At 37.0% G+C, this 20,268-nt stretch overlaps 1 protein-coding gene across 2 annotated transcripts in view; it reads left to right on the forward strand.

The window, feature by feature from the left end:
- LOC131067968 (iron-sulfur protein required for NADH dehydrogenase, mitochondrial) overlaps nt 1-20,268 on the forward strand; it is a 161,735-nt gene that overhangs the window by 108,224 nt on the left and 33,243 nt on the right. For both annotated transcript variants that reach the window (XM_058003148.2, XM_058003147.2), the window contains exon 6: nt 20,028-20,113. In XM_058003148.2, coding sequence (XP_057859131.1) covers nt 20,028-20,113 — 86 coding nt within the window. The remainder of the gene's footprint in view (nt 1-20,027; nt 20,114-20,268) is intronic.

Below are 20,268 nucleotides of genomic sequence, written 5' to 3' on the forward strand. Positions count from 1 at the left end.
GTCCTCATACTTTTGGTGAATGGATGATTTCCATTTCACTGTGCAAAGTTAGTTTGAGCCTATCCTCTGTGTATGCCAACATTTCGATCATAAGCACAACCCGTTGAAGATTGCACCCGCTTTGTGTAGTTGTCCTCAGTGTGGCGAAGCAAAGTGTGGTTTCCCGAGAGCACCAAGTTAATACCGTCTCTAGAATTCGTAGGTTTAGATCAGTTTTCTTAACCTTATCCCTTTTTCCATTTTTTGAAAGTAAAAATCTTGAAAATCCAAAAAAAAAAAAAAGAGCCTAAAATTGATAAATCTATCTAAGTCCAGAAGCTTGAAAGACACTTGTTAATGTAAGTCCCCCCTTAGATTTGCAGCATACACTACTCAAGTAGCTATTTCATTAAAGTCGCTTGTTCGCACATATAGACCTTGGAATCAGTAGTGATTTTTTAGGAGAGGATGGAATACCTTTGGGTATCTTATTCTAATGTTTGGTAGATGATAAAACAAACACCAACAGTATCACACGTGAAAAAGGCAATCTGGAAGTTGAAGGCATTGAGTAGCCCACTGTTCCTGATTGGTTGAAGGAGAGATTGAAAATAAAGACACGAGAAATAGAAGTTCAAGAAGAGGATGATATGGCAGATTTCTTGGCTAGATTAGAACAGGTCGCCACAAAGAAGCCAGTCAGAAGGTTTCTACCATCCAGAGAGATGAAGCTGGCTGCAGGATAGTGCAAATTGTTGTGCCAAAAGTGGACAAGGCGAAGGGAGATATTGGTCCCCATGAATATGAAGTCACTGCAATCAGTTTAGGACCAACTACCAAGAATCAGGAAGCTGAAGACTTGGATAATTTAGTTGCTTCCATGAAAGCAAGAGTGGACAAGGAAGTAGAAAAGAAGAAGGAATATAAGAAAGAAGCTGAGTGTCTGAGGGAATACATTCAGAACTTGACTAAGCCACTTAACCAAGGCTATCCATAAGCTCCTCCACTCTTGAATCCACAAGGAACAGTCAGAAGTTCTGAGGATGAAGCAGTAACAACCAGAGAAACCAAGGCATGGATGGAAAGGACAAGTAAAAAGGCAGCCACATTTGTGGAAAGATTAGCATAAACATATGGACAAACCTCCTCTTTACTCTCCAGGATTGTGAACGTGGCAGAAGCATGGGCTGACCTTTAGGACATCCAAGAAAGAATTAGTCCATGCCTTAGAGAATTGAAGGGAGTTTCGAAGCAAGAACTAACTAATGGAAATGTAATAGAAGCAGTTGTTGCATATGACTTCAACAGTTGGCACTGGACATTGGTTGCACACAGTGAAGTCTTGGAGAAAGTAAAGACAAATGCTGATAGAGCTGAGGAGCAAATAAAAGAAATTCAAGACAAGCTTTACGTTGTAGCTGCAGAGGTACTTGAAAAAGAAACCATCCGAGAGAAGGATATGCGGATGGAAAACCTGAAGGACAAGACACAAGAAATCTTCTCTACTCGACCACTCTTGAAGCAGAATCTGGCTAAGGCATCGAACCTCCTGTCCATCAGAGAAGCTTTCCAAAAACAGGAATTAGATTGGGAAATCACTTTTGCTGTATGTGCAGATGATTTGGAAGGATTAGAATTCAGAGTCAATGTGCTGCCACATGTCACGATGGAAGAGGTTGATCAGATTGTGTTCAAGTTCACTAAACTTTCTGCCTCTCAATAGGAGAAGGGGGAGCAAACCTAAAAGATAACACCTTGTGTCATTTGTCTTACATGCACTGGATATTAGTTTTATTTTGGGAAACCTTAATTAGGGTTAGGTTGTCTTGATCTCGATCGTTGATCTTAGATTGATCGCGGCCTTTCATTTGTTTTCAAAAACTCTATAAAAACTCATTCTCTCATTTCATTTCAGTGTGGAGAAATTTATGAAATTGTTGCGTAGAGCTACTTGAAATTTATTTCATTTCATTTAAAAGTTCATTATCAGTATTGTTTTGAAGTCTTCTTGTTATCAAGTGGTTGCATGGTTGCATATTTTCTTCAACACTTAGAATAGATTTGCTTTGAGTGATTTGCTTTGAAGTTGTTAGATGAACAAAGGATTGATAGCTTAGATTTGTGAAACTTTTGCTCATACTTTCTTTGGAGGGATGATTTTCATTCAATGTGTAAAGTTAGCCTAAGCTTTTGATGTGGATGCTTAACTTCTACTGTGAGTAATATTGTTCAATTGTTGGTATTATTCATAAGTGTGAAAATCCTAAGCACAACCTTAGAAGATTACACATGCTTTGCGTAGTTGTCCAAGAGTGGCGAAACAAAGTGTTGTTTATTAGTTTCACCCAGTCTACACCGTCTCTTGAGTTCTTAGCAGTAGTTAGAATCCTTAAACCCTTATCCTTTTTATCCTTTTTTGAAATCCCAAATCAGAAAATCCAAAAACAAAGAGCATTTATTGATAAATTCGCCTAAGTCCAGCTTGTGAATGATACTTGTTGTCAAGCGTAAGTCCCCCTTGTATTTCAGCACACACTACCCAAGAAGCTATCCACTTAAAGTCGCATGTTCGCACATATAGACCTTGGAGTCGCCTTGTGGTCTTTCTCGCACTCTTGGCACAAGTAGTGATTTTGTTCAGGAGAGGATAAAGTATCCTTGGATATTTTATTCTAATGTTCGGTATGTGATAAAACGTACATTAACATAAATAGGCGCTAGAATGAGGGCTTGATCACGATGAATGTCTGAACAGCTGGAGTTAAGATCATATCAATTTGTACTTGTGAGGAATTGCCCAGAGCTTTTTAACCCTTCTCTCGCGCCCAACATAAATTGGCGCTAGGAGGGCATGATCGTTATCAACTTGAGATCATATCAAGAGTTATCCAAAACTTTTTCCACACGCAACACAAATTGGTTTGAAGATTCTACACATAATTGTTATTCACAAGTTGAAATAGTAGGCATGAAGTAGTATGGTGTTGCCGCATGAGTTTCCTTTTGACATACCTTTTGAGCAACCAAAACTAGGACTACACCAGACGAACATTACCAATCAGTTATGTTCGCTTGCTTGGAAGTCAAAGACAAACGACACTCAATTCAGACAAGCAAGCCACGTTATTGCTGAAGAAGAAGAGAAAGGTCGGCAAATTGAAGCGGAAATCAAAAAGGATTTGAAGGAACAAAGATTCTTGGCCCTTCAACAATAGATTCATAGAGATATACAACAATTTTCCCTGAAATCAGCCATTCAGTCAGAGAAATGATGAAAAATGGGACTACCAATCACTCCTCTTGAACTAGGTAGAGATCTGATCCTGTATTGCAGTCGGACTTGAGTCTCAACGATGAGCAAGAAAATGTCATCACAAAATTGTACACTCTAGCGTGGGAAGTAAAAAGAAATTATCCTGATTGGTGTCGAATGTGCTTTATTCTTCAAGAAGAAGAAATTGCTGATCGTATTGACGCTGAAATACGAAGAGAACAATGTCTACTACCACCGCAAATCGTTGAACCAACTCCTCAACCTGCTTCCACACCACCTCGACAAGATTAAGCAAAGTCACTCTAGTTCGCACAAGTTCTTCTTCGCCAGACAAATTCCAAAGAGTCCTAAGATCAGCTCCGAACTCATCCAAAAAATTGTAGAATTAAAATCTTCTACCATAATCAAGCAAAGGAAAAGAACAGTTGCGACAAGTGAAGAAGAAGGTTCATCAAGAGAGGAGATACCTGTTGAAGAAGATATTTTCAGTTTGTTCCATATTTCAAATTTGTTTCAAACACCTGCCTCAAAGGTTTCAATTCTGAGAGATACCCAAGAAATCCCAATGCTAGAAACCCCGGTCCAAGAAGTTCACACATCTCCAGTTCAAGTGACACCAATTCAAGTAATATCGCCACCAGCATCCCCACCACCAGTTGCTCAGCAAATTCAAGTAGGAGTACATCAAGCAAATGTTCCAATGGCGTGGCATCCAACAAATGCATCTCCTATGACCTTTACTGTTTACCATAACATGCCAAAGAACCCATAATAGTTTTGTTCCATGTTTTGTAGCGGTGACATGAGCCGCACTGTGGACGGACATATTAAATTTTTTGAAGATCTCCTCCAAAATAGAGATATCCAAGAAGAGGACGTTGCCTGTAGATTGTTCCCATATACTTTCGATGAGGAAGCCTCGTATTGGTATATCCATCTGCCAGCCTGTTGTAACCTTTTCACACATCGCCCCATTGCAAATGGGGACCCCCTCTTTCTTGCTTTTTGTGTTGGTTAGTTTAGGCTTTTCGCAACATAATGGGTAATTTTGAGTTCCTGTGTAAATCTTTTGAGCGTTAACATGTTTTGAACATCATTGTCGGTGATTTCACAGTGCTAAGGTGTTTCAGGACCTTTACCTCGAGGAAGTTATTCAAGTTGATTTTGCACTTTATCTCGATAGGTTTCCTTGTGTTTCGCTCAAATTTTGGTAAATTTGTCTAAATCGCGATGCATTTTATCCTGGTGGAAAACCGATAGGCATCAGGAATCATCATTTTAGTCCTTATTAAAGTCATCCGCAGTCCTGGTGGAAAATTGTGGGTTGTTAGGAAGATTTCCCACACTTAGCCAAATTTTACCATCCTGGTGGAAAATTGCCCCATGTCTGGATACTGAGTGGGGGGGGAAATTAGGTCCATTAGGAATCCAATGGAAATCCACCACCAATCAGGATTTGAGTGGGGTAAAATCATGGGTCATCGGAAATGTGGGGGAAAAGCACTTCCCATCAAGAATTTTGACATTTTGAGCCTTAGAACATGGATTTTCATCCGAAATTAACAGTTTAACCACTCAAAATCATCTGGACGCTAAGAACTGTTATGACAAGATTTCGAGGATTTTAATGCGGATAGTGATTCCAGACCTTAAGCGAATTTCCACAAGTGATGATTTTAATGATTTTGGGTCCCGATGACTATCCAGACTGGGGTCGATTTTCCCCCAAGGTGATTTTTTGTGCTAAATGGCAAGTTTGGATTGGAATTTTCTCTCCAGACACAGATCGATTTTCCCCTAGAGACAATTTTGTGCAAAGTGTGATGAGATTTTATTGGGATTTTTATCCCAATAGGGGTCGATTTTCCCCCAGATGTGCATTTTGAACATTTTAACCATTTTTATTTGGATTTTTTAATCCAAATAGGGGTCGAATTTCCCCATGGGTCAATTTTGGATCAAATTTTAAAATTATTTTAATAAATTGACCCCACATTTAATTGTTTTTAAAAAGTGATGATGATTATTTTAAAAATAAAAACAATTAATAAATGATTTGCAATAAATATTAAATGATTTTCACCTTCTAGAAGCAAATCGATTTTCCCCAGGCAAGTATAAGTAACAAAGTTTTATCCCACATTGCCTTGTGTGGTGAAAACTCAAGGCAAAAACAAGTTTAAAAGAGGGAGGCCAGCTTTATAATATTATTATGTTTGCCAAGTGTGTTGCTGATTTGGGCGATCTTCCTCCAGTTTGTGAATTTGGTGAAGTATCAAATTGACACCATTAAGGCTGAAGTTGATTTCATTGTTCATTTCTCTCCATTCCCGGCCTTGGGCGATTTTCCTTGGCAGCCATTGGAGGGCATTTGAAGACATTTTTCAGACTTGGCGATTTTTGCTAGAGGTGGCACCATTTTTGGGAGAAGGCGATTTTGTTTTGGGGGTCATTCACCTCCATTTTTGGGTGTATTTCTTCATGTTTGGTGGCGCCATAGCTGGGAAATTACTAATGAACATTTTTAGACCTGATATTTTCACCTTTTGCTGAGATTCTTGACCTCCAATGTTGGCTGGTAACACATTTTCAGAATTATTTTTCACCAACCAGCTTGTTCCAACCTAGGCGATTTTTGTTTGGGGGTGTTTTCGAGGATTTTTAGAGCATTTTCAGACCTTAATTCTGTTGCAGTTCTGAAACTCCATTGTCAAGGGGCTGTCCTCAGAAAACATTCATTTCCAGCCACCTACCTATTTGGGCAATTTCACTTGGAGTGCATTTTTGCACCATTTCTTGGCAATTTTCTGAGTTAACTATCATTCCTAGAGGTGCTGGTAAGTCTGAAAACTTTTCAGACTTGTCTTCAGACTGAAAATTCACTTCCAGCCCTACATACATGCCCAAATTTATTCATTTTTGCCTTGGGAAACTTATTTTCATCATAATTTTTGCATAACATGCAATTGCAACATGATTTTAATGACTGATTTATAGAGTTGCAAGTTGTCTTCAGACTGGTTGGTAGCCATTGTTGACTTGGGAAGGTGTCCTCAGACAACTTTTGTGTGAAAACACTACTTTTCACACCTTTCCTAACCCATTTCTCGATCCGGTATACTCCTTTGCACTCTAATCTGGATAAAATTTCTAAGTATAAGGAGGTGTATTCAGACTTTGCTAAGTCTGAAAATTGACGATTTTAATGAATTTGATGGGGGTTTCATACCCTAATCTTGTCATATTTTCATTCTATTTTCAGAATTCGTTTAAGATATGAATAAAATTCTTGATTTCCATCCATAACTTGTTTAAATTATTAAGAAATCATAACTTATTTAATTCTGAAAATAGTTATCAGGATAAATTTTCTGAGGTGTCTAACTTCCAGCTTCATACAGGTGCAATGTCGAAGTCCGGAATTAGCATTCAGAGGGAACAAGAGAAGATAGTTGAGATGGGATTCTATCTAGAATCCAAGATGTCATCCAGATGGAAGGAGATCATAGACACGAACATGGGTCAGATGCGGTAGCGGATGTTCGGAATTGGAAGCCTGATTCCTTTCCCACCTTATGTAAACATTATGAAGAGTGGTATTTATCAGGCCGCTAGATTCCCGCAGTCCATACAGTGTAGCGAGCTACTCCTGGAGTGTGAACAATGTTATGATCCTCGCTCCCGAATGATCAAGACTCCTAAGGGTGCCATCATTGCCTACCTTGCTGAGGATGCGATTGCTGAGGTGTTTGGAGTTTCACGTGGAGCAGACATGAAAGATAGAACCAAGGATGAATATGAAGAAAGATATAAGAAGAAGATGGATGCTTGCAAGACCGTAGTAAAAAAGGAATGGATGATCGAACCTAGGTCTCATCATTCCAAGGCTCCCAAGACACTCATTTGCACAAATTTCAAAATATAGTGATTTAGTATTCTTGCTTAACCGAGTGATGGGGATGCCGCTGGGTGCAATATATGATGGATGGATGTTCTATTTCATCCAGGATTGTATGAAAGGAACACTGATTAATTGGTCAAAAATCGTAAGTGACAATCTGGATTTTTAGCTGAGGAATGTGGAGAGAGCCAAGTCATTCGTCATGACTTCCTACTTGGTGTACCTGCTTGCACGATTTGTTACCTACAAAGGATTGATATGCAGAGGTGAAGTTGAGAATGGACAAGGACAGTACAGGAGTTATGAATGTTATCCACAAGTGAACTTGTATCAAATTGAAGATTATAAGAGAGTGAATGATGCATTCACTATGTACATAACACAATGTTGTAAGGCAGGATCCACAGGTGGTTGTCCAAGGAGGCAACAGAGCTAATAGAGAAATATGGATCGTGGTGCATACAATTTCCCACTTTCACATACCTAAGGATTCATGGATTTCAATCCGAACCTTACAGGCTTCCTAAGTATCCTACAGACAAAATGATATTACTTGAGGTGGTGAGACAACTTCTGGAGTTTGATTCTATCCAGATTGACAAACATAGAACGGGCATGTCATTTCCTATTTCCGTTGGGAAGACATTGGAGGTCTGCCAATCTGCCGCAACAGTTAGCACAACAGTTGAAGAACTTGCATTCTATCGATTTGCAACATACAAAAGAAGAGAAAGGTTTGATCCGAATAAGAAAGTTGGAAGGTCAGGGGAGATAAGTTCATCCACAAGGTAGACATAGAGGATTATTGGGCCAACCTGATGGAGGAGCAGGCAGTGAAAAGAAGAATGTGGTCCAAAATGTCAGTGGATTTCATGAGGAAGTGTGGACTTTTCCTCATTCTTGATCAGATATTAGATGACAAGGATCATACGCATCCACAATATGAGAATGAAATGAAGAAGGCAATTCTATTGCCTAATTGGTCAGAACAAGAAGTGACATATTTGAATGTATTGATGAGAGAGGTCTTGAGTTTCTCTTGAGGATGGGTAGATAGTCAGATGAACAAGTTAGTTGACATGGGTGTTACCTTCACTTATGAAAAGATGAAACAAAAGGAATCCTCTTCCGAAGATGATCAAAGGACTATTAGTGATATCAGGATTTATGTGGATGAGAAGAGTCAAGCTCTTAAGCAAAGGAAGAACACACCAAGAGAAGTCAAGGCTAGAGGAAAGAAGATTGAGGAGGTTAAGAAGAAGAAGCAAAAGATTATCATTCCTTCACCTTCCCTCAGTGTCTCGTCAATCAAGGAAGTCGAAGTGCCAGAACAAAACAAAGAATTTGAGCAATGTTCCAACATAGTGATATTACCAGAGAATATTCAGGATTTACATGCCACAACTACATCTGCTCCACCTAATGAAGATGATAATTGGCTGGGATCTCCTACTGTCCTCTTGGAGGTTAGTTTGGGGAAGAATGTATATGATTTGACTAGAGATGATCCTGATGACGATGATGATGTTATCTTGGCATTGAGAGAGCTTGATCGAGAAATGTCTTGATGATGGTATGGAGATGGCCACTATTCCTGATTGGGTGATGAAGAGTATGGAGAAAATTAAGAAGATGGTAGAGGCGCAACCTATTGATGACATTGATGACTTCTTAGCTAGGAGCAACAAGGAAAAAGAACAAAAGAAAGATGAGAATTTATCACATATAGCTAGAGATGAGACAGGAATGCGGATTGCACAGGTGGCTGTTCCTATTGGAGATGCGACAACGAACATTGCTACTCCCATGGATTTTCAGATTACTTCAGTTGCCCTTGGTCGTACTACAAAAGAGTAGGAATTTCAGGAGGTTGGTGATACTCTCAAGGCAATCAGTGCAAGATTGGATAGGGAGATAGAGAAGAGAGAGAAGTATGAAGAAGAAAATATTAGACTTAGAGAGTATATTGCAGGGATAAGGCATGAGAATCCCACCCTTATTTCCCCTATTGCAGTTGATCATGGACTACATACACATTATGAGGCAACAAGAGATACACTCTCAGAAGTGGAGAAAAGGATTGAAGATACAAAGAGATAGGTAGATGATTTCCTTACTCATTTTGTTCAGGCTTTTGACAGGACAACATGGCTCATATTCAGGATGCAGTATTTAGAGGGAGTTTGGGAGGAATTCCGACCTATTCAGGAGAAGAATATTCCACGCCTCAGAGTTTTGAAGAAAATTCCTACGTCCACATTGATCAGGGAGAATATTGTGCATAATGGAGATAGATACGATTTCCATGGCTAGTATTGTTCATTAGCCATGAAGAAATCAACTTATGAGAGTGCACAAAAGAATTGTGTAGAGATGGAAGGATCAATTCATGATATTCAATCAAAGATCCTTGCCTCAATTGAGGAATTATTGAGAGTTGATGTCAGTGAAGCCAGTGGTTTACACTTAGCAGAATTGAGAGACAAAATGAAGTTTATGTACTCAGCTAGACTCTTTGAAGAAGAGTCAAGTGGATGACTTGGCCTCTTTGTTGGTTCATGTTCACAATTTGTAGAAGCTCATGCCAGATTGGGAGAACACCTTGGATGCTTGCTCGGATGCGTTCGACGTGATTGATTTACAACAGGATACCTTACCCAACATTTCCATGGAGGAATTAGATTCTCTATTAGCTAGATTCTTGGATTATGCTATGAGAGAAAGAGATGCATGATATTCCCTATTTGATGACTGGGTGTCTTTCTATTGGGCCATATGTTGGCGGCTCCATTTTTGATGTAAACCCTAATTAGGGCAACTCTAGGGCTTTGTTGGCATGATCTTGGTCCTTGATTTTGATTTAATCTTGGCCATCCATTTTGTATGAGACTCTATATATACCCCATTGCCTCTCATTTGTAAGAGAGATTTTTGAGAATTGTTGGTAGATGCTGCAGATTTGAATATAAATCATTGTTCGACTTGATGGTGATTTTTGTTTAAGTGTTGTTTTGCATTCAAGGTTCTCAATTCCTCCAAGTTAGATTAGAATTTGCTTTCAATGTTTGTTAGATTGAATGAAAGAATTTGTTGAATGTATTTGTGTGGAATCCTTTTATCCATACCTCTAGCCTCTTGCTGATTGTAAGTGTGTCGTGCATGGTCAACTGGAAGTTTATGCAAGCTTAACTTCGATTATTATACGTCCATTGTTATGCATCAACTTGGATGGTATCAATGTTTGATGGTAGTAATTTGAATATCTATGAAATACATCTTAGATGATTGCACTAAGATCATGTCAAAATCTGTTCGGCTTGATGGTGAGACCTTGCCTAGTTTGATTCCATTGAATTTGTTCATCACTTCTTGCATTCTAGGCTTTAGAATAGATTTCCTATCCCTACTCTCTTTTGTCCTTTTTTTAGAAAGTCTTGTTAGAATTAAGTTCAAAACTACATTGCCAAATCCTAAGTTATCAGCACACCCATTCCACATTCATGATAAGTGAAGTTAATTTGAACAATTGTGTAAGTCCCCAAGTGAAAACAACAATTCACATCGACCATTGAGTTACCCACTCGTCAAGACCTGACTGTAGAAACCTTGGAATCATATTAGTCGATCTTACCCTTAGCATCTGAGGTGATTTTGTTCAAGAGAGGGTAAAGTACTTTGGTATTTTATTCTGTTGCTTGCATGTGCATAAAACACACATCAACACGGCCGACTCTATCCACAATTGGTGAGAAATGAAAGAGGCTTTCTTAGAGAAATTCAGGGCACCAATTTCCCCAACAGATTTGTATAGACAATTTGTGGAAGTGAAGAGACAGCTGCATGAACCAATCAGCACGTTCAACAACAGATTCCACAAGGCCTACACCAGGTTGCGAGATCCTTACAACTTGGACAATGATGTAACACTACGAGTATATTACGCAACCTTAGACCGTCTTACCGCTATGTTTGTAAAGTCAAAGAATCCGGTCCCAACAAATTTAAAAGAAGCACACACCACCCAAGAAACTATCCACATAAAGTCGCCCGTTCGCACATATAGACCTTGGAGTTGCCTTGTGGTCTTTCTCACAATCTTGGCACAAGTAGTGATTTTGTTTAGGAGAGGATAGAGTATCCTTGGATATTTTATTCTAATGTTCGATATATGATAAGACGTACACCAATAGTTAGCTATTGAGGTAAACTAGAAAGGGATCCTCAATTAGCAAAGGAGAGAAGGATAGCGTGATGAAGGGGAATGATGTACAGGCTCCGCTAGGTACACAACCTCATGAGCATTGGTAAGACCACAACCAAGGGGGACAGAGATTCCGGTCTTGGGCCTAGGGCCGGGAATAATTAGGGCACCTCATCATGTCCTTCCTATGTTAACCCTCGTTATGGTTGAGCCCATGAGAACTATGTGCTATAAGTGTATTTCTCCCTTTACCCTAGAAATGGATGTATTACATGCATTATGTCTATATTACTATCTAATTTGGTTGCAAGACTCCAAGGCAGGCTTATCGCATCTTATTTTTGGGTGAGTGTTATATCTCTAGCTATATTTTATTCCTTGTTTCATTTGGATTTTGTGAATTTAGGGCAGCTTACAAGGCAATCCAAAAAGGGGATATTATAGTAGGAGGTGAGAAGAAGGTGATGTGTACAAGTTGGAGGAACGTAGGGGGGAGAAGAAGGCAAAGTGTTTAATGTGATAGAGCAAGAGGATTGTTTTTAGGAGGAGATAATAGGAATGAAGGAGCAATGTTGAAGCCGAAGGAGCATAGGTTGGGAATTCGAAGTCAACAATATCTTTTCTAGGAGAGCATTAGATAGAGTGGTATCCTCAAGTGATATAAGTGCTTGGGGCCCTTGTTACCAACCCTCACCATATAATCTAAAAGGACAATTATAGTATGGTGTAATAAAAGTTTTTCTATTATTGATCCACTTATTTCAACATAGTTCTAAGTTAGGGAGGTAATACATATTTGTATGTGAATTGGGACATACATGCAACTTCACATACAGACAAATTAAGTGACCTTGTGACATCTCCTTGGTGAGAAATGACCTCATTAACAATACATACAAATGAGGACATAATTTACCATAAACCAAAATAAGCCGTGAGAATTGGTCTCACAATGCTCATATGAACATGGATGTACTCAATTATTTGCCTAGAAACAATAGTGAGATTGGGTTTCATTACATATCCTTAGTGGGGTTTGGCCTCATTAGACAACAACAACATAAGTGGTGGGAAGTGGCCTCATTGAAGAGACACAATTTGTCTTTAATTAGGAAAAGTAAAGTCTTCATCATCACCTTCATTGTGGGTCACTGTCTTAAGCTTTATAATCTTTTCTGGATTCGTTTGCAACTAAAGCAACCAACTACTCTCCAAGCTGGCAACAAACTCAAGACTAGTAGTTATCCTCCATCTTCTAGATTTTATTTCATCTTGCCAGGCCAATCTTGCTCGCCCTATGGACTATTGACCATTACATGAAGCTTTGCAACAATTTTGACAAAAAATTTCTTTATATTTGTCTCCTCTAGGGGAGTGGGATTCGTCCATCAATAAAACAATGTGTGTGTGTGTGTGTTTTCAAATAAGGTCCTTGGGCTTGCCACCTCCTCTCCCTCTCCTACTTGTGGATACCATTTTATTTTCAGAAAAATGGAAATAAACCCTAGCAAAATAGAAAAACAGAAATAGTTCAAACAAAAATTTAGCAGCTATTGCAAATTAACTCGAAATAAGAAATAAAATGGTAAATAACTAAACCTTGGCACTGGAAATTTAGATTGAAAGCACCGATTTTTTTTAGAAAAGTGTTACATAACTATCTAATGTGGCTAAATCAGAGCTGATAATTTCACTAATCTTAATCAATCATCACTCCTAAATGCCTACAAACAAATGTGCAAGCTCCAATATGTCAAACAATACCAATGCTAAAAAAAAGTGTGAAAATGATGAAAATGGCAGCTTTTTGGGCCAGATTGTTTTATTCCATTTCTGGCGGAGGTTTTGATTGACCGATGAGTTTTTCACAAAAACTTGGCACTGACTTTTTCTGCCAGTTACTTGTGGGCACTGTTTGATCCTTGAGTACTTGTGAATCTGGTGAGTTTTTGCTGGTTTTTTCAACTATGTTTATGATAATTTACATGCGATCGTATGACATGCAATATTAATGTTCTAATTCTAATATATACCTTCTACAACTCATCATGGTAATTGTATAGTAAAAAATGCAAACCCAACATTTAGTATGCTAAAGAGGTTTTTTTATTTATTTTCATATTGCCTTTGTAATGACATACTTTCATTCAGTACAATAATTTATTATGATACATGCCTTATTGCATCCATGTTTGAGCACACTCATTTGGATGATAAATATTCATATTTCAAAGTAGTTAGTTTTATAACTTAATTGGGGCAGTATTCTTCGCATTACTAGATAACTCAAATATACAGCCTGAATTGGCCTAGTGGTGGAGAACTTGTGCTCTTGAAAGAAAGGTCACAAGTTCAAATCCCACAAGGGGGTAAGGTATGAATGCCTCATTTGTAGCACAGTTAGGTGCGTCCCGCAAGGAGTACAGGGCAGTCCCATATTGCTATAAGCCATCTGTAGACCCATAAATAGACCGCCCAGCATCGTGGACCATAAAAGAATCTTTTTTCTTTCTTTTCTTTCTATGCATATTTTCATTAGTTGTTAAACGAGTTAGCTCTTGTTGTAAACTGACCTTTTCAAACACATTTGATGAAGTCTTTACAATTTTTTAAAAAAATTTCTACCTTATAGTTGTAGGCATGTGATATTTAGAGATTAAAATAAAGTTCAGAATTGAAATTATGTTGATGTTGATGAATGACCAAAGTATGTCAACTGGTCTGGATTACACATGTCAGAAATAAAAAATCAGAGCTCCTAGGAAGTGACAACAACAAAGCAAAAGAATGAAATAAAGAAACTACAAAATAGTAAATTTTTTAGAGGGCGCAACTACCTCATTTACTGCAGACGCAAGAGGACAACAGAATTTTGTTACATCTAGATGTTGTAAGAGGAAATAATCATCCAAAATGGTTCATATGGGAAAGAGGGAAGAAAAGGAGGCTTTTGGGGAATCTTCAACCATGAAAGATCTTTTGATGCTTCAAATCAAATCCCTCTTGGAGAAATTTGCTTAGAACCATAATTACTAGGAGAGAGGGACAGGTACTGGTATGAGAGATGGGAAGGGTACTATAGTACACCATTTCTCCAAAATTGGGAAATGGGTACTCAGAGACTACAAACATTCAAAATATTTAAATATATCTAAATAACTATATTACATTTTCGAAAATAATAACTATACAATTTTTTTGCAACAAAAAAATGTAAAATACCCATAAATAAAAAAATGTAACATTTTAAAATATAGAAATATATGTCAACAGAGCAAAGATTAATGATTTTGGTATTTTATAATCACCATCATAATAAAAATGGTTCAAGTTTATACAGTAGTAGCCTAGAGATGGGGATTGAGATGGAATGCCGTTATTCTAAAAATATGGTACAGTGATACTCATAGATGGGCTATACCAGTGTTAGTGGTACAAACATATCATATAGTTTATTAGCACAAGCTTTTATTGTGGAGTACCATCGATTTCGCATTTCAATCAGTTGGTCAAACTTTAGTGCTCGTCAAAGTCTTAAGCCATTTTATTGTCTCCCTTGGATACTGATACCTACTTGGACTTTGTTAAGACAAGTTTTTGTTACTGAAAGAAAAGGCTCAATACATGTTCATGCTAAAAATAGAAAAACTCAAGTCTATTAGTGCAGTTCTTTAGTTCATTTAGCTCTTGTCAATTAGATATCATTGCTTGAGGAAAGAATGATGTGATTTATGTGATATTTAATCAAATTCTATAGGTAGCTTCACAATTTTTAAGGATCACTTCTAGGAGATGTATAGAATTGATCCAAAAAGAATATTTTTTTAACTTATGACATTTTTGGAATTAGGACAACTTTTTAATGCTGGAGAATGTTTAGAATGGAATGGGACATCCATGTACAGGCTGTGTTGAGAAGATCTTCAAAACTGAGTATTTTGCATGTTTTGGTGTAATCACAGGTTTAAGCAGGCAGTGAAAGTGTACCATGGCAAATGTGCCAAATACTGTGTCAAACTCGCCACAACTGCCATAATGTGCAAAGGCCTCACTGGTGGAAGTGGTGAATTCATCAGTACAGGTTGTGCAAATCCAGTGACGTTTCAGCTCTCAAATTTTCCTATTGGTGTGATATCTGAGAGCTTTCAGCTTCCAAATGTCTAGGAAAACCATTTGTAGTGCCTTTCGGATGTGTTTAAGAAAGTTCATAGTGTTCTATCATCTTGGAGAGCTGTAAGTTTAGTTCTTGTGAATTTTCTGTTCATTGTAAATTTCAAGCAGCAGGGGAAGTAGTTTTGAGAGATTTTGGAGGTCATTGGGAGTGGACTCTATTGTTTTGAGGTTCTGTCATTGAAGTGTAAGGGCTGATCTTCCATTGTAATGCCATTTGGAAGCACTAAGTGAGTGTATACTCACATTTGCTGCAGTTGTCAGTTGCCCGAACTCGCCCAAACTCGGTGAGTCCGGGTCAGAGTCATGCCTCCTGAGTCTAGGAGGCAAAATCGCTAGACTCGCCGAGTTTGCGAGTTTGGCCTAAAATCGCCAAACTCGGCGAGTCCAGTGCCTGAAACTCGGCCGTCGGTTGGGTCAAATAAAATGACAAAAAAAAAACATTTTAAAAAGTTTTTCTAAAATGAATGATCTCGTCTTTGTTCACTACAACCTGCGCCTGAGAATGAGAAAAATTAGGGTTACAACATGTCAACCAATATAAAAATAACACCCGACGCCTTTATTAAATAATAAAAGTCTTTTTGGCCTCGTAGGGCGCTGCCCCTCGACCCCGCCCCGTATCGCGAGCGCTGCCCCTTGACCCCACCTTGGGGGCGCTGCCCCCAAATCCCCATCAAAAAATATGGGGGGAAACTGCGTCGATAGAAGTAGGGAAAATTTAACCTCCAAGTTTGACACTGATTGGATCGACCAGGTAGATATAGAGGTTGAGACTATAGCCATGGTAGAGGAGGAGCGAAGAGCACGAGAAGAGACAGGAGATTCAAAGGCAGATAGTGACACAGATGTTCTTGATGTTGGTGAGCATGGCATGGTGTCACGAGGAGCGGCTATGGTTGTCGAATCATCATGGACCTACCTTAGACGCCTTCGCAGGGGGTCAGGGCCGGAGGGTGCAGGCTCCTCTGAGCCATAGGCTTGTAGTTGTATTTACCTTTGGTATTTGTATGGAACATTTGATGATGATCATATGATGACATGGATTTTTTATTTCATGAGTTTTGTAATATTGTGTACATTTGACAATATTTATATATCTATGTTTGTTATTTCCTTCAGCTACAATTTGCGTTTATGCTTATGTGATTGATGTATACTTGTGTATGTAATCAAATGAGCTGAGTTTGATGATGTTATTGTGTCTTTAAGGTGTATTCAATAAAGGGTGCATGAAACAAGTTTTAAATCTTTAAAAATCTCTAAATTTCTTGAGTTTTTCACTTTCCTGAGTCTAGCCAAGTCTGAAGCCGAGTTTGACTCCAAGTCTCGAGTTTGAGTCCGGGTCGGCCTTGCCGAGTCCGAGTCCCGTTTCTTTGGTTGTTACCCACAAGGCATTTCTCTAGGGTAAATCTGTTTTCTTATGGTGTTTATTTTCTATCTTTGTTTCCATTTCCTTGCACATTTCTTGCTCATCAGTTTTAGTCATGTGTGCTCTCTTAGATTAAGAATTAATAAATAATTTCAATTGTTAACAAGCCAGTCAAGGAATATCCTTCTAGTTTATGGATCAATAATGCTAAGAAACGTTGTCTCAAGCCTCCTCATATCTGGAGATGTCTCCATATGTGTTCTTTAGATGGGGAAGCATTTCTAATAGGGGACATGAGTACTGAGGGTCATAGTAGGAGCCTTCGGGTAACTATGCTTAGAGTTAGAATCAATAATTAAGAGAAGTCCAAGGATTGTATGAGAAAACCCTTTCCCGACTATTGTTTCTTTTCTTGAATTTCTCACAATCAAGTCTTCAAGGGGTGAAAAGGAATGTGTTTCACTTTTGAGATGATTTATACCATATCATATTTAATTTGAAGTCATGAGAAACAAGAGCTGTGATGCAGCTAGAGTCCCTGCCTTTTGCTAAAAATTTGAGATTTGTTCTATGTTTGTGTTAGAAAATGTCTAAGATACACCAAAGAGGTAATTATTAGTTTCATACTTTTGTGTATTAAATGAGGTCAATTGGTAGGCCATTTAGCATGTGATGTAATTTGTGCAACAAAGGTCTTAATGGAGAAATGATATCTTCAAATCAACTATGCATCCACTTATAATCATTCATTCAAGAGTGAAATGAAACCTATGAATTGAGAAGATAGGCTAATGTTATGTTCATAATAGGGAGAGAGGGAGAGGTGGAGTGGGGAAGAGTGAAAGAGAAGGGGTAAGGAGATGGAGATAAAAAAAGGTATAGATAAAGATGGAAATGGAGGAAAGGAATATGGAGAGAATGTGAGGAGGAGAGAGGGAGAGAGATAAAGAGATGATAGAGATAAATATGCGGTGTTAGACTTTTTTTTAAAATGAAAGCCTGGTACTCTAAGTTTAGAACTACTAGTTTTATAACTTTCTTGATCGATGAAGACTGAGAGTAATTTTTCTATATATGTACGTTGATCATAAAATTCTTTTCAATGAATAATACAGATCATTTTTTTTAGCCTCTCTTGTTCCCACAACACAACTCGTATTTTCTAAGTTAATTCTTTATTATTTCATTTTGCTACTCAAATGTCTATTTCTAATTTTATTTTTGAGTTTTTCGCAATCAACATAATTTAAATTTCTAATAAAAAATAGAAAATATAATAATCAATATGACCATTATATTAAAAAAAAAATTAGATTATGTAAATTGATATCCATTTTTTTTCATTTAATTTTCTAATATTTATTTACCTCAATTTTATTATTATTTACATTTTACATTTATTATAACGTTTAATTAATCAATCTATAAAATCACTACAAAAATAAATGAAAAAAAGATTTGGATATATACTAAGAGAGTTTAAATTTATATTTAAAATAAAATAAAATAATTCTATTTATCCAATTTATATTTTTATATATATATAATTTTATTTCTTTCACAATTATATATTTTTAACCTAGATATGTTTCAATACATACGAAATTTAACCACCTGTAAAAGTATTATTGAACATCACATCACACAGGGAAAACAAAATTTAAAAACTATAAAATTTTATTTCTTTTACAATTATATTTTTTTTTACCTAGATATGTTTCAATACATACGAAATTTAACCACCTGTAAAAATATTATTGAGCATCACATCACACAAGTAAAACAAAATTTAAATATTATATATATATATATATATATATAATTTAAAACTATAAAACTTTATTTCTTTCACAATTATATTTTTTTTACCTAGATGCTTCAATACATACAAAATTTAGCCAGAGTGATTCTACATTAATTTGAGGATTTCCACTATTATTATTTATTAACTGCCCATATAAATTTGTTATGCCAGAAAACATCACATTGGACAAATAAAATAGTATTTATTGCCTACAATGTGGTTTCGTACTTCCTCTGGATCTCACAAGTTTGCTGCAGGTTAAACATAATTTTTTGGGAGTTGATGGCGTATTTGTAGGTACAGCCAGCTGGGAGGACAATAGCTCCGATCGTAATGATGGTAAATGCCAGTCTTAAATGTCAGTCTTAATGAAACCTGCCAACATTCTACAATGAGTGCAAGGAAATATTTAGAAAAAATAAAACAAAATAAACCCCAGCTGAAAAACAAATATCCAATGATAAATCAGAAAATAGATAAATTTTAAAACAGTTTAATAAAAAGAAAAAAGAAAACTTTAGCATAAGCTTAAATTTTTTTACCTTGCACGACTACCAATGTAAACTAATTGGAGAGATGAAAACATTAGTTCCCTGCTTAAGGCAGGGACTAATAAAGGAATCAGATGATAACATGACTGATGTCGATTTTTAGTGCATGGAACTATGGTAAAATCACTAAAATGATTTTAGCATTAGAAAGTTGAGTGCAGGTAAACGAACAAGTTCTTCCATGCCAATTGAGTTTAGAAGTTGAAATTCTAAAAGAAATGTTTATTGTCCATTAATGTTTTTTTTAAATCTGAAAGTAGGCACTGTTTTCCAAATGAAGATTGTATATTTTCTTGGAAAATATGAAATATACCTCCAATATAAAAAAAGGAATCTTGATCTCACCAATACTAGAGTGTATTTATTAGTTGTTTGGTGAAGTATGTTTTATAGAATTAAATCTCACTTTGAGCTTAAGCTTTAAAACCATGAGTTTTTTTTCCTTTAATTCTTTTGGCATAGATGTTGCCATTGAATCTGCATTTATGCATTATTGATAAAATTTGTCCTAGTGCCTTAAATACCCCTTTTGTCTTTCTATTTTCCTTTTTTCACTTGCAGAATGTTGAACTCAAGTAGGTGTTTCTGTGTTCAAGTATAAAGTTAGCAATGAAAGGCATTAGCAGTGGCAGATAGTAAATGATGAATGTTTGGCAAAAACGTATGTAAGATGAATTTTTTCCTGTCCCATATTTAGCATTTCATGTATCACTATCTTATATCTTGGCTCTTTAACTATGGCAGTGACAACTACATTGTGCATATTAATTTCTAGGTGCTGTTATTGTATCCACTCCTCAAGATATTGCCTTACTGGATGCACGAAGAGGTGCCAACATGTTTCGAAAAGTTGAAGTTCCGGTATGTACTCTTTTATATCAGCTTTGGTATCTTCAAGACTTCAACCACCAAGACGGGCAATAAATTAGATTTTCGTTTTGAACTGGACACATAAATTGAATGTATTATAGGTGGTACTGCAATATTGAAAATGACTCGTTTTCATTAGTTTTAAA

The sequence above is a fragment of the Cryptomeria japonica genome, chromosome 6 (assembly GCF_030272615.1).
Source record: "Cryptomeria japonica chromosome 6, Sugi_1.0, whole genome shotgun sequence".
NCBI lineage: Eukaryota > Viridiplantae > Streptophyta > Pinopsida > Cupressales > Cupressaceae > Cryptomeria > Cryptomeria japonica.